This window comes from Benincasa hispida, chromosome 4 (genome assembly GCF_027475165.1).
Source record: "Benincasa hispida cultivar pf3 chromosome 4, pf3_genome.v1.1, whole genome shotgun sequence".
NCBI classification, from domain to species: Eukaryota; Viridiplantae; Streptophyta; class Magnoliopsida; order Cucurbitales; family Cucurbitaceae; genus Benincasa; species Benincasa hispida.
Window position 1 is genome coordinate 594,014 of NC_143481.1, and position 13,353 is coordinate 607,366.

A 13,353-nucleotide genomic window follows, 5' to 3' on the forward strand; every position below is an offset into this window, starting at 1 on the left:
TACCGGGATCAGGCTATGCATCCACGAGCAAAGAAAAAATAGCTCGTGCTTCATACAACTACATCGGTTTTTGACGATGAAAGGAAAACCAAAAGACGTACTGTCTTGCCTTGAAACGCATGTCTAGTAGCCCATAGGCACACTGTTAAACATGAAAATAACATGAAAGTGAACCCGTCGGCTCACGCATGTCTAGCGGCCCGTAGGCACACCGTCAAACATGAAAACAACATGAACGTAAACCTGTCGGCTCATGTATGTCTAGTGGCCCGTAGGCTCGTCATCAAACATGAAAATAACATGAACAAAAATGAACGTAAACCTGTTGGCTCACGCATATCTAGTGGCCCGTAGGCACACCGTCAAACATGAATGTGAACATGTCGGCTCACGCATGTCTAGCGGCCCATAGGCACGTCGTCAAACATGAAACTAGACTCGTAGGTCCTCTGAAATAAAACATGCGTCAAGGCGAGACAGTAAACCGCTCTACTGGTCTATTTATACATCACATACATTCAGTACTGATTAGAAATTAGAACATGCTCATGATACTCATAATTGTCATGCAACAAGTATATCATAACGACAAAATCATGCTTCTAGAGTCCATTAATTAACTTTATAGGTCTAGTCTAGGCCGCCTGGCACGAAGGCACGGGTAATAGGACCACTTATCTCAACTTGGTAAAAAACGCAAAACAAAATCTCCTTAGAACTTCTTTAGCACATTTGAATCAACCGAAAGTTGTGGCTTGTTCCAAGACAAATTCCAAAATTTGATTCAATTAGTCAATCTGATCAAGAATTAAATCCAAAATCAATAACTTAATTATCCACTATTACTCTCAATCCAAAAGAATAACCATCCAACAACTTACAAAACTTACCGATTTCACCAATTTTCTGCAAAACAAAATGGTCTCTAGCTTGATGGTCAATTATAAGGAAAATAAGTCTTACCCAATGTTTTTCTCAAGATTCCGGCAAAGATTGGGCAGTTGCAGTAGATGGCGTGTTGGCTCATGGATACTATAGATAGGCAACGGGGGTGTTGCTGTCGGACGGCATAAATTGTTTAGGCTAGCGGCTGGTAGTGAGGGTCTTGCATGAGGAGGGTTTGTGAGAGTGAGAGAGAGGGGGAATTTCTAGTTTTAGAGATTTTATTCAACAGCAATTAAGAACAAACCATAGCTTTAAACAACGATCCAACCGTTCAAAATGAAACTCCATATGACTCGGGACCAAATTTGAGCACGATCCAACGGTTCAAACTCTAGAAATCGATAATTTTGTGAAAGTTGTCACTGAAAAACCGATTTTTTTTTTTTTTTTTTTGCCTCCTTTCACTCTCCTTTGATTTCGAAAAAATCTCAAACTCTTTTTTTTCAAATTTTTAAAAGATAAATAAAATATTTTATCACAATATCTCCAAAATCTCCAAAGATTCTATTAAATTTATAAATCAATTAACTTTTCAAATTATCTTAATTTAGACTTCAAAACCAAAATTAAAGGGCATAAAATCCATCAGAAACAAAATTCAATACTTTCAAGATAATCAGTTCGAATATCTAATCAATTAAATTCAATTTAATCAATAAAAGTTTTTCAATTATTTCAATTTAACCCCAATTTTCCAAATGTAAGGGAAATTTAAACTTAATAATTTTAGATAATTAACTTAAATTTTTCTAAAATTCGGGATGTTACAATTATCCAAAATTTTATAGCTAACATTAGTTTTAGTTTTTAAATACATATTAGGGCGATTTTCAAATATAGAAAAATAAATCAAAATATTTATAATTATAACAAAATAAAAATATGTTTTTTTTTTCTCGATAACTTTTGGACATGTTGATACCATGTCTTTTCTTCCATGGAAATTATCATTTGTTAGTTAACTAAATAAAAATTAAGTTCAAACTGCATGTAAAAAAATTACTTTAAGATTTATTGGAGTACAAAAACTAAATCTAAAATTTGATGATACAAAAACGAAAATTAAATGAGAATAAAATAATAATTTAAGTTTTTGGTTAAACTATCATTTCGATCCCTTTATTTCAGGAACACTGCAATTTTAGTTTCTTTACTTTTTTTATATGTCCAATTTTATTATATAGATTTCAATAAATCTTAAATTTAATCATTCAAAATTAGTTAAATAAAATTTATAATTTCCATGTAGAGAATACAATATGTAATAGTAGTTGAAACTACATGCATTGCGCGTATTTCATACATTGAAAATAAAATATATACATATATGTTGAAATAAAAGTCTCATACTTGGTAATCATTTTTTCTTTATATTTCTTTTAAAAAAATATATTATATTACTCAAAACAAATTTGAATTAATATGTTTTTTTAAAACTATTTTTTTAGTTTTTAAATTGAATTTTGGTCTCTTAGTTTAAATCCTTGATAGTAAGAAAACAAACAAACTAATAATATTTGCGAGAATTTAAAAAAATAATTACTTTTATTAGAAATAAAAATCTATTTTCTAATATATTTGTAACTACTATTTACCTTCCTTTAAAAAATTACTATTCTTTTATTGAAAAAGAATATTTAATCTAAATCTCAATCTCACACCAATATTAGAAAGAAAGACACAATTCAGGTTAAAATGATAAGAAACAAATTGAAAAACATAACATACTTTAAAACAAATAAAAAATTGGAGGTGTGATGCTTAAAAAGAAAAATAAAATAAAAATACCTGAAGTAGAAAATTTATAGGTAATGCCTACTTCTAAAGTTGAAAAGGTTAGAATGTTAAAAGAACAAGAAAAAAAATACCCAAATGTGACAATAATGATTAAAAACAATACTTGAATGCTACAGTAACAATTTCATTAGAATCGAGTTAACAAAATTAAAACCAAAACCAAAAAATAAAAGAAAAAGAAGAAAAGAGGAGATATATGTTGGAATTAAGATTTGACTTAGTTATTTATAGAGAAAATTTATATATGAAATCTAGTTTGATTTAAAAAAAAAACAATTTAGATAGATAGATTTTTTTAAAACATTTTTTCCATCAATTTAAAGTAAAATATATATTAGTTAAATGTGATTTTTAAATATATATATATATATATATTTAACGTAAAATAGATATTAATTAGAGATAAAATGTTGTTTTTTTATTTTTTTCCAAATTTAAATATTACGTAGAGATTATTTAGAGAAAATCTTAATTTGATTTTACAAGAATAATTATAATAATAATTTAGATGGATAGATTTTAAAAAATTCACTTTATTTAAAGTAAAATAAATATTAGTTAGAGATAAAATGTGATTATTTAACGTGAATTTTAGATTATTAGAGATAAAATATGATTTTATCAATGATTTAAATGTGAACATACACCATATAATCATATGACTATCAACTAAAAGATGCAAAATGGAATTGAGAGTTTCTCCCACATACCCACTTTAGACCGTATATATGTGTGTGTTTGCAAAATTTGTAATGAAAATACAAAGTAAATAATAAAATTCATAAATTATCGATCCATTAGTTACGGACTAAATTTAAGATTTATTGGTGATATAGATACTAAAATCATATATTTAAAAATACGGAAATTAGTTATACAACTTCTATTCTAACCAAAGTGAACCAAAATAATGTTTTGATCTAATTTTTATTTATTAATCGTGGTGGTAGGTTTGAAATTTCTATTCTAAATGTAACTGAATAATGTGAATAAAAAAAAAAGTTATAAAATAATAATATTTGTATGGATAGCAAGAGAGTGGTCCCGCCGTATAGGCTGATCGAAATTTGGATTATTGCACGGAAATCGTAAGACACAAGCCAAAGTTTTTCTGATATATTATTAAATATAATTCATAAATATTGGGCAGAAGAACATTATGATTTTATGATATTAATTGTAACAAAAATTAATAATAGTTAATAGCTAGCAATAGTTATACCCTACATCTGCGGCGTACGTAACGTTGAGGGGAACAAAAAGATTATCTTCGCCAATCAGACCGTCAATCAACAGGGCCCACCTAATTAACAGCTGTTGATTTCCGACACGTGGACCCCATAAGGTTTTTATTCGAAGAAAACCCGCACTGAATTCTTGTATACGTGGCGAATTCTGATTGGGCTGTTTTCAAATTCTTTGATGAGTAGCGCTGTCACTAGAGTTTTTTTCCTTGGAGCCTTCCGTCTCGGATTCCATTTGGGAAGACGAAGAGATTATATTTGATTTGAGCTTTCGCTTCTTCAATGGCCGCTCAAATTTTATTCTATCCTCTCTCTTCTCTCTTAATCGCCCGATTTGAGATTTTGTTTATTCGAGAATGGCTTCTTCTTCTTCTTCTTCCTCTTCTTCTTCTTCCGCCATTGATGGAACCTTGAGATCGGCGGAGATCAGAGGGACTGATCGGATCGAGGAGGGAGATGATCATGATGAAGTAGGAGTTTCGTATTCATCTTGTGGATGTTTCTTTGGATTTGGATCGAGATTGTCTCGGAGCGGCAGTGTTCGATGCGGATATCTACCTCTGCAACCGCATCGGAAGGACGAAGAAGTGAAGCAGAGTTGGATGATGAAGAAGGTGAAGAGATTGAACGAGATTATAAAAGCTATGGCAGGTCGGAAGTGGAGAAGTTTGATTAATGGAATAATTAACAAGAGACGGAGTGTGAGGTTTCAGTACGATCCGAGGAGTTACGCTCTGAATTTCGACGAAGGGATCGGGGAAGAAGCTCGCCATGGTCTCCGGCCGCCATCTGCATCTCCGATCGGATTGGGGATTGGAATGAACAGAAACCAATTATGAAGTGATCCCTGTAGGGTTCGATACATTCCATCTGTTCGTCTTCCCAATGTCCTATTTTAATTTTTTCGTACATTGCTTAGTTAAATAGTTACTTGTGTTTATTCTTTTCATCTTCACTGAAAAATCCATTCAAAATCAATATTTAATTTTGTATAAAAGAATAAAAAAAATAAAGTTAAATTGCCATCGATATAGTTATATATATATATTTCTAATCACAACTGTATGAATGAGATGAACCTTCAAACTTTGGGAGTAAGATTATGTCAATTATCATTCCGTTGATATTAAAACGATATCTATTAAAGTTAGGTGATGAAGTAAAAAAGAAAAAGAAAACATTATTCAATAGATTTTACCTTGTTAGTTTTTATTTAACTAGTAAGAGTAATTGATAGAATGATGAATTTTAGTAAGAGATATTTTCAAATATAAAAAATGGGCTAACCTATTTAGACATATAGTAAAATTTATCAAATTTATCAAATGGGTGAATTTTATTTTTGCTATATGTGTAAATAGTTTCATATTTTTCTATTTATAATAATTTCTCTCTCTTTTTTTTAATATTGAGAAAGAAAAAGGCATTGATTTTAGACTAAGGTAAATACTAAAGAATGTCCATTTAGACTTTTTACTATCGATTGAATTAGTTTTCTTTCAACGCTACTCAAAGTTTCCCCTAAACAAATTCAAAATGACATAGATGGTAAGTGATGCAAAGGTTATAATTGATACGATGCTAATATTATATTAATCATATACCATTATCAATGAGATTGATATCAATTAACAATATAATATTTTTATAATGACAAATTTCGAACACAGTTCAACTGATATGTACATTTGACTAATTAGTTATTCAAATCACTCGCTCTCTTATCGAACTCAATATATGTTAAATGATATGATATTCAATTTGCCTTTAAGCACTAGTTTAAATTTTTTGGTCAATTAGTCATTTAAGGTGGTATCAAGTGGTTTGGGAGTTAATGTATCAAACCCCTCTAAAGTTATATGATATTAAATTTGCCCTCAACCATCACCTTAAGTAGGTTCAATTATATTAGATAACATAAGGTTTCATCTCAAAACTAATTGACAATAAGAAGAGTAACTCATTTATCTTATAATGGGTGTGAAGTTCCTTGATTTTTCAAATTCTCAATATGTCATCTCAAGATGGTGTTTTTTAGGTTCACCATTCTTATAAAGTTCCATCTCAAAATCAATTGACAATGAAAGATATAACCCATCTATCTTGAGTGTGAGATTCCCTAACTTTTTTAAGATGAGATTCTCAACATTTTATGTGTGCATATATAAATATAAATATATATATATACTTACGTGACAATACAATTATTATTATAATGGTCACAAATTAGTCAATAATTTGCCGTCCAAGAACACATGGATTGCTGACACTATAAATATAAAACATATGTTTTTTCTTTTTTCTTTTTTCTTTTTTCTAAACGTGATATAATTATCTCACTTGATATTTAAATCGTATATTATAATTGAGCACCAAAAAAAGAAAAGTTTTAAATGCAAACTCAATTATATATTCTACATTTCGCTAATACAGAATTTACGTTGTTAAAGTCCCTCAAATCATATACTTTAAGATTCGTATATTTGTTAAAAGTAATTGATATAACTAAATGATGGGGCATCAAGAGGAGATTTGAGTCAAATATATGTATATATTGTAAAAGCTATATTTTAGCATATGAACTACAAACTTCAAATCAAATCAATCTTGAATCTAAAACGTGTCAAGAAAAGCTATAATGGCTCCGCTACTATGACTGTAAAGTAACCAATACAGAGCTTATTACAACTATACATCTATTTTCCTCGCCAAGAAAAATTCAACATCTCACTAAAGCAAGTGGAAGACACCCAATTAAGTTCTATAAGAGCCTGCATACTTAAAATTCTAATATTCTGTGTAGTTTCATTCTCCGCCATTCACATTCTTATCAGCATAATATAAATAACAATGGCCTAACATTCACATCAACCTTGCTGCTGAACCCCAAAACAGACGATGATTTCCAATTTCAATGCTTCAATACAACTTGAAATCGTCGGATCGAGGGGGCTCGTCTTTTTCTTTTGGTTGTTTCTGTTTTCTTTGATCAAGCTATTGTTGGTCGTTGCCTGTTGCTTCACCTGCATTACTTCTTTTGAAATCAGGTTAGAGCAATGACGGACAAGTTTTGGAGTAGCATTTCGTTCAGTAGCTATACCTTTTGCGTTTAGTCTTTAAGGTTGTTGAGGTTGAAGGATTTGTGTGCCAATTCCTCTTCCTCTGGTTGATAAACCAGTTATTTATCTGCTTCAGTTGAAGACCAGTTTCCTGAACCAACTTTGCTTTATCGTCCTCCTGAAAACAGAGAAACACAAGATCAATTCAAAAATAGTGGGTTATTTTGAGAATAGTGCTTCACAACTACTAGGTGATTTTTCACCCATTCAAGGATCGTCGTACAAGATTATATAGAAGGCAGTAACACATTGCTTGTTTAGTGGCTTGAATATGTACTTTTTTTTAGATACCTGTACTCTTTAAGGGGATTCTATTAATGGCTTAAAAACACTTTTCTAAGTATTTGAAAGTCGTTCCGTTTCAAAGAGACTCTAAACGTATCTATGAGGCTCTATGAAAAATGAAGAAAATCTATAACCAGCGTACTCACAGTTGGATATGGCCATTTTGAATGTGATTGCCACCAAGCTTTTAAGACGGACGTGGTGTCACCAGGAAGTTTACCTGCTCTCCTTTTTCGCAAAATCTCCTCCCTTATATCTACAATTTTCTCCTTGTATCCCTGTTAAAAGCAGAGCTAGTATTTTTGTTAGTTGAAGCTAGCAAAAAATGTAACTTTTATTTTGGTTCTAAACTTATATGTTCTACTTTAGTCCATAAACTTTTAAATTATCTATTTTGGTCCTTGAACTTTCATGTTTGTCCATTTTAGTCCCTAAATTATTCAAAACTATTTTTGGTCTTTGTTTTGTTTTTGTTTTTTTTTCCCACTAATTTTCACTAACCTAATCCTAGTTTCTAACCAATGTGGCTTGAAATCATGCTTAAATTAACATGTCATTATACATACTCAAAGCTACATCACTCAATTGTAATAAACATAATTCAAAAAAAAGGATCAAAATGAATATTTCTTTGAAGCTATGAGACTAATGGACATTTTAAAAATTTAGGAACCAAAATAGAACAAATCTAAAAGTTCAAAAACTAAAATAGGATTTAAACCTAAAGAAATGAACAAAAAAAAAAAAGTGAGAGAGAGGGCTCACATTCTTTAGTTCATGCTTCAATTCATGCCTCACCCTTTCCATCAAGGATCTCTCACTCTCTGTTGGGATAAGGGGACCAAATCCCATAGCATCATGACCCTCCAAACTTCCATCAAACAAATTAGCATCACTATCTATCTGGTCTTCATCGTCATCAGACATTGTAGCACCCGTACCTTCACCTGGTGAAACACCTAGACGAGGAAAATGCAGAAATAATTATAGCTTTTATTACCAGAACTTATTATATACCACAACTAACACAACCCTTGATTGGAAGCATAAGCATTCTAACCATCCAAATAAAAATAGTCATCAGGTGTAGGCAGACAAACGGAATAACATGTAATCATCTCCCTGGGTGAAAAATGTAGGATCATTAGAGGCACACATATTTGAACAAAATCAGAGAGACTTCAGATACTAACACAAACAACCAACTAAAATGGGATCTTATTCTATGCACTTCCAATTTAATCCCCTTGCTTGAGTCATACCCACGTTTCTTTTAATAAACTGAAACAAAGTTGCACCTTTTGATATCATAATTTTGAGCATATGATATATCAACCAGTCCAATGTGGGCATGAAATAAAGGAAACTTCCTCTCAGGTCAGGAGCCCAGGAGCGGTCAAAGAAGTCTAAGCATGCCATGTGGCATGGTTAACAAAAGTAGCCAATAGAAATTTACAATGACCACGGGATACAAAAATATGGGGACTCGCACGGATCATCATTGGAAGCAAAAAGAACCCAGAAAACTTTGGATAAAAACTAAGGTCCCATTTGGTAACCATTTTGTTTTTTGTTTTTATTTTTTAAAATTAAACCTATGGACACGATTTCCACATCCAAATTTCTTACTTTGTTATCTACTTTTCACCAATGGTTTAAAAAACCAAGCGAAATTTTGAGAACTAAAAAAAGTAGTTTTTGTTTTTGCAATTTGCCTAAGAATTCAACCATTGTACTTAATAAAGATGCAAATCATGGTAAGAAATGTGAATGAAATAGATTTAATTTTCAAAAACTAAATGGTTACCATGCGGGTCCAAAAGAATACATAGATTTTTAAATCCAAATACTATATAACAAGCAATTAACTTCCCTCCGTTAGTTTCCCTCTAGTTCTTCTACAGGAGAAAGGCTATCCCCGTATTTCCTATTCCAATTTATCAAGTCATATGGTTTATAGTCTGATACAATATGTGGCGGTAAAGTTTTTCAATTTCCATCATTTAAGAACTTCGTCCTTATTGGTTAAGAAATCTTTATGTATACTTGTAAAGCATCTAGGGTGACAAAGTACAAATATTATCCTGAAGAAATATTAAATATGAGAACAATGAAACTTTTACTCAGTAGGGAAAGCAACCGCTAAACAGAATAACCAATAAGCATGCAACACATCGAATAGACTTTTCTATTTATTCTCATCGTTCTTGCTTTATCTCTTTCACTCTTATTGTTTGAGAATACCTGTCAAGCTTTGCAGAGATTGCTCAATTTCCCAGCAGGCATATACTGCTTCCATTGCATGGACACGCACATGTTGCTGGAGTTGTTCTTTAAAAGAGCAAAGTAATAAAACATAATGCGTCTGCAGCATACAGATAACAAATAGTGTGAATTTTATTTGAATCATTAAGCTGTCAGCACTAAACATCTGCAAGGTACCAAGAGCAACAGATAAATCCATGCAGCACTTCAAATTATTTATTTCACTTCTGACAGTTTCATAATAGATAGTCTTGCAGGAAATAAATTATCTCATGTAAGAAGGTTAAGAAACCAAACATGTTCTAGTTTGAGATTTGAAACGGAATCCAGAAGAAAAACAATGAAAGAATTTCCCTTCAAGAGTCAACTGCTTCAAGAAATTGAATATAAACATCATGGAACAGTGTGAAAGGAAGAGCCAGACATTGATAATAAAAAGAGCATACGTTTACTAGAACATGATGGTAGCAAAACAATATAAGACATGAAATTGACAGATCATGAAGTGAAGCATACAGTTCAAGCAATGGGTTTCTGGAAGGAAAAACAAACATGAAATTGTAGCATCTGGAAACTTCCTTTAAGGTGATTCGCACCATTCACTTCAAAAATGTATTGGCAATCACTCGATTTCTAAGCCCTAGTTCTTAAATCAAAAGGGATTGCTTAAAATCACCAGAAGTTGTTTATTACAAACATATCGTAATCAAGAAGAAAGCAGAAATCCATTAAATGGATTCAAAAGGCAAAAGCCCCCAACTCAATGAAGTGAAAAAGAAGAGGAGTGGGGGAGGGAGTCGCTGTAATTCAGACAGCCCTTTTTCCAGGGAAGACGATGGCTGAAGACATGCTAGATTCTGCCAAGAAGAATGTCCTTCTCGAATGTCTAAAACGTACTGAACTTCCAAAGTGGAAAATAAAGAAATGAAGATACTTACAAAGTGCAGACAGAGAAATAATTTTATAATCTTTCTCAAATTCAGATAACAATACGTCCTCCCCCGTCCACTGTATTAAACAATCTATCAAAAAAGAAGAAACGTACCATGAACTGATCGAGCTCTTTTCCATTGCCGACTATGGGCTGAGAACCGTTGCCCAGCGACGAGTATTTCGCCGCCACATTCTGAGACCGAGAAAGCTGAGAATCTATTCTCGGCAATTGGTCCACCGGCGTTGCGATCCGGAGGCAGGCGACGTGAGCAGAGAGCAGCTGTTCGTAAAGAGGATGAGCCAGAATTTCAGCCTTAAACCGCGCATTCTGCCAATTCATCGCCGCCTCACCACCATGAGCACCTTCATTACCATCGCTCTCAACCGCCACATCGTCGCTGTTATTCACCCCCTCTGCTCCCCCGCCGCTGCTGTTGTTCTTCAAATCATCTGATTCACGCGACAAAGTGGCAGTAGCGCCAATCATAGCATCTGCGGCATCGGCGACGTCATCGATAACATCACTTTGATTGCGATGGAGGATCGGGCGGGAGAGCCATTGACCGGATGGGTGAGAAACGGCAGAATTGGGAGCAGTCGTGTGAAGATTAAGAAAGTCGGTGTTGACGTTATCCGCAGCGGTTGCCGTGGTCTCGCCAGAGTAGTGAGAATGAGGGGTTTGATTCCGAAGTAGCGCAGTATTCAGCCAATTCGGAGTGCTCTGAAGCGGATGCTCAGACTTAGAACCATCGCCAGCCGGAGAGTGATCGGAGAGCTGATCAGATAGAATCGAGCGCAGAGTGTTATCAGAAAGCGGCCGTTCCGGTTGCTGCTGTTGAGGCTGGTTCGCGTAATGAAGAGGAAGGTCCCGAGAGAGCTGGTTGCGAAAAGCCATAAAAGCCGCCGCCGATAAAGAAGCAGATTCAGTCAAAGATTATAGAGCCATGGCGGGAGAAGCTGTGGAGACAGAGAAAGATGAAAAGATAGAGAGTCGAGTATACAGTACAGACGTGTCTTCAAGAACAGAAAAGGAGAGACAGGGAAAGCCTCGGGAAGATGTGGAATTTTACAGATTAGGAAGAAGTGAGAGCACTGGAGAGGGAAAGCGGTTTTCAGACGAAGAAAACAGCTCGGTAAACTGCTGATTGTAAAACGGTAGTTTCGTTCTTTATTGGTCTGTAAGGGCGGAGATTGGGAGGAATCCTCTTATCTCTGCCACTGCCACGTAACATCGGTATCACCTAAAAATTTACTCATAATCTTTATAATTTCTGTACTTGAGCAATGAACTTAATATTTCCTTTGTTATATATATTTATTATTTTATTCAATATTATTCATTAATTATTGATATATTATTTAATAATTTGTTGAATATGGCTCAATTATTTCTTTTAAAGTTTGTATTTATATAATTATATGTCACGATTTCTACTGTTTATGGGCTATGACTGGTCACGCTTCCATTGAATAAAAATAATAATAATAATAATAATAAATTATAAGATAAGGGTAATAACAATAGATTAACATGTGTTTCTAAATCAAATCTCTCCAAACTTCTAATTGTACTAAAAAAATTAATAATAATTGTCATTAATCTTTAGATATTATTTTTTCATCTTATGCACCTAAAGAATTTTTATGGGCATTTTCTGAAACGAATTACGAAATCTAAAGGGAATTAGGAAATATATGTTTGATAAATGTGCAAACCTCTTTTAACATTCATGATCTATGAGTATAAAGAGATTTACAAAGTACTTTCTAATATACTTAGACGACACACCATCAAAATATATAATTCAAGTATTAGAATGTCATTCTTGACCATTCAACAATATTTTTTTAGTACTTTCAACTTTAATTGATCGATGATTTATGACTCGTGTGTCGTACTTGATTACAGTTCTCACAATATTCACCAAAAGGTGCTATATATATAGATGCATTATAATCTATAAGACATGATGGTAAAGAATAATAAATGACGGCTCTAAATATTTCTTTTACAAGCAATTCTACTATTTTGTGAGTAGATTAATCTTAACATGTTGCAATGTCCAACTTGAAATTAGAGAGAATCTCATCACCTTTTCCATTATAAATGATGTGCTTATAAGAAGCAATGAATTTGCGTTTAGGCTATCTCCTATACGATATTATACCTGATATACTTATATACGAGTTTAGAACTTTTGCATCGTAACTTAAGAAAAACTTTAGTATTTTTTTATTAAGACATATAACCTTCTTTTTGTAACAAAAAAAACAGAAAAAAGAATTAGGAAGATTTGATTGAACTTAGTTTAAAATTAGGGTACTATATTAAGTGGCCTACAATACTAATAATTTGAACAATGTTTGTTCAAACAATTCAAACATAGTCGATAGAAAAAGAGGAGTAAGTAAAATATAATTTTAGTAATGGCGAAAACAAATTAAATAACTTCAAATGACCAACCTTCAATTTATTTTATATAAAATAAAAAGTTAAAGTCAATATGAATTTTTTGGGTTAAAGTAAAAGTCCTATACTCTCTCAAAGAGAATCTTGGTGATAATAAAATTCTAATATGTTCATATAAGTAGATGAAGATGGAATATTTTTGGATAGAGTGGTATAAGACAAGGACTTGAGTGAAGACAAAATCATTTATTGACCACGTAGGTAGTGGTTGCCCAATTGTTGAGGTAGCTAGCCTAACATAAGATAAAGAAATCTAGTGTGATGTTCAAGCAAGACAATTTGGTCTACGTTATAA

The 13,353-nt window shown here is 32.5% G+C and overlaps 2 protein-coding genes across 5 annotated transcripts; one reads left to right on the plus strand and one right to left on the minus strand.

Moving 5' to 3' along the window:
* Positions 1-3,844: 3,844 nt before the first annotated feature.
* Positions 3,845-5,015, plus strand: LOC150036393 (uncharacterized). Its single transcript, XM_090313334.1, has one exon. The coding sequence runs from the start codon at positions 4,343-4,345 to the stop codon at positions 4,823-4,825; it is 483 nt and encodes a 160-aa protein (XP_090169460.1). The 5' UTR covers positions 3,845-4,342; the 3' UTR covers positions 4,826-5,015.
* Positions 5,016-6,517: 1,502 nt separating this feature from the next.
* Positions 6,518-11,968, minus strand: LOC120075521 (homeobox protein knotted-1-like 3). 4 transcript variants are annotated; one of them, XM_039028992.2, is made up of 6 exons: positions 10,701-11,968; positions 9,635-9,755; positions 8,156-8,349; positions 7,537-7,668; positions 7,087-7,223; positions 6,518-7,020 (listed from the first exon to the last, which is right to left on the minus strand). In XM_039028992.2, the coding sequence occupies exons 1-6, from the start codon at positions 11,481-11,483 to the stop codon at positions 6,981-6,983; spliced, it is 1,407 nt and encodes a 468-aa protein (XP_038884920.1). In that variant the 5' UTR covers positions 11,484-11,968; the 3' UTR covers positions 6,518-6,980. The 4 variants fall into 4 exon arrangements, with proteins under 4 accessions (XP_038884920.1, XP_038884922.1, XP_038884921.1 ...); XM_039028994.2 differs by having other exon boundaries at positions 6,518-7,009; positions 10,701-11,909; XM_039028993.2 differs by having other exon boundaries at positions 6,518-7,017; positions 10,701-11,909.
* Between the last annotated feature and the right edge of the window lie 1,385 nt (positions 11,969-13,353).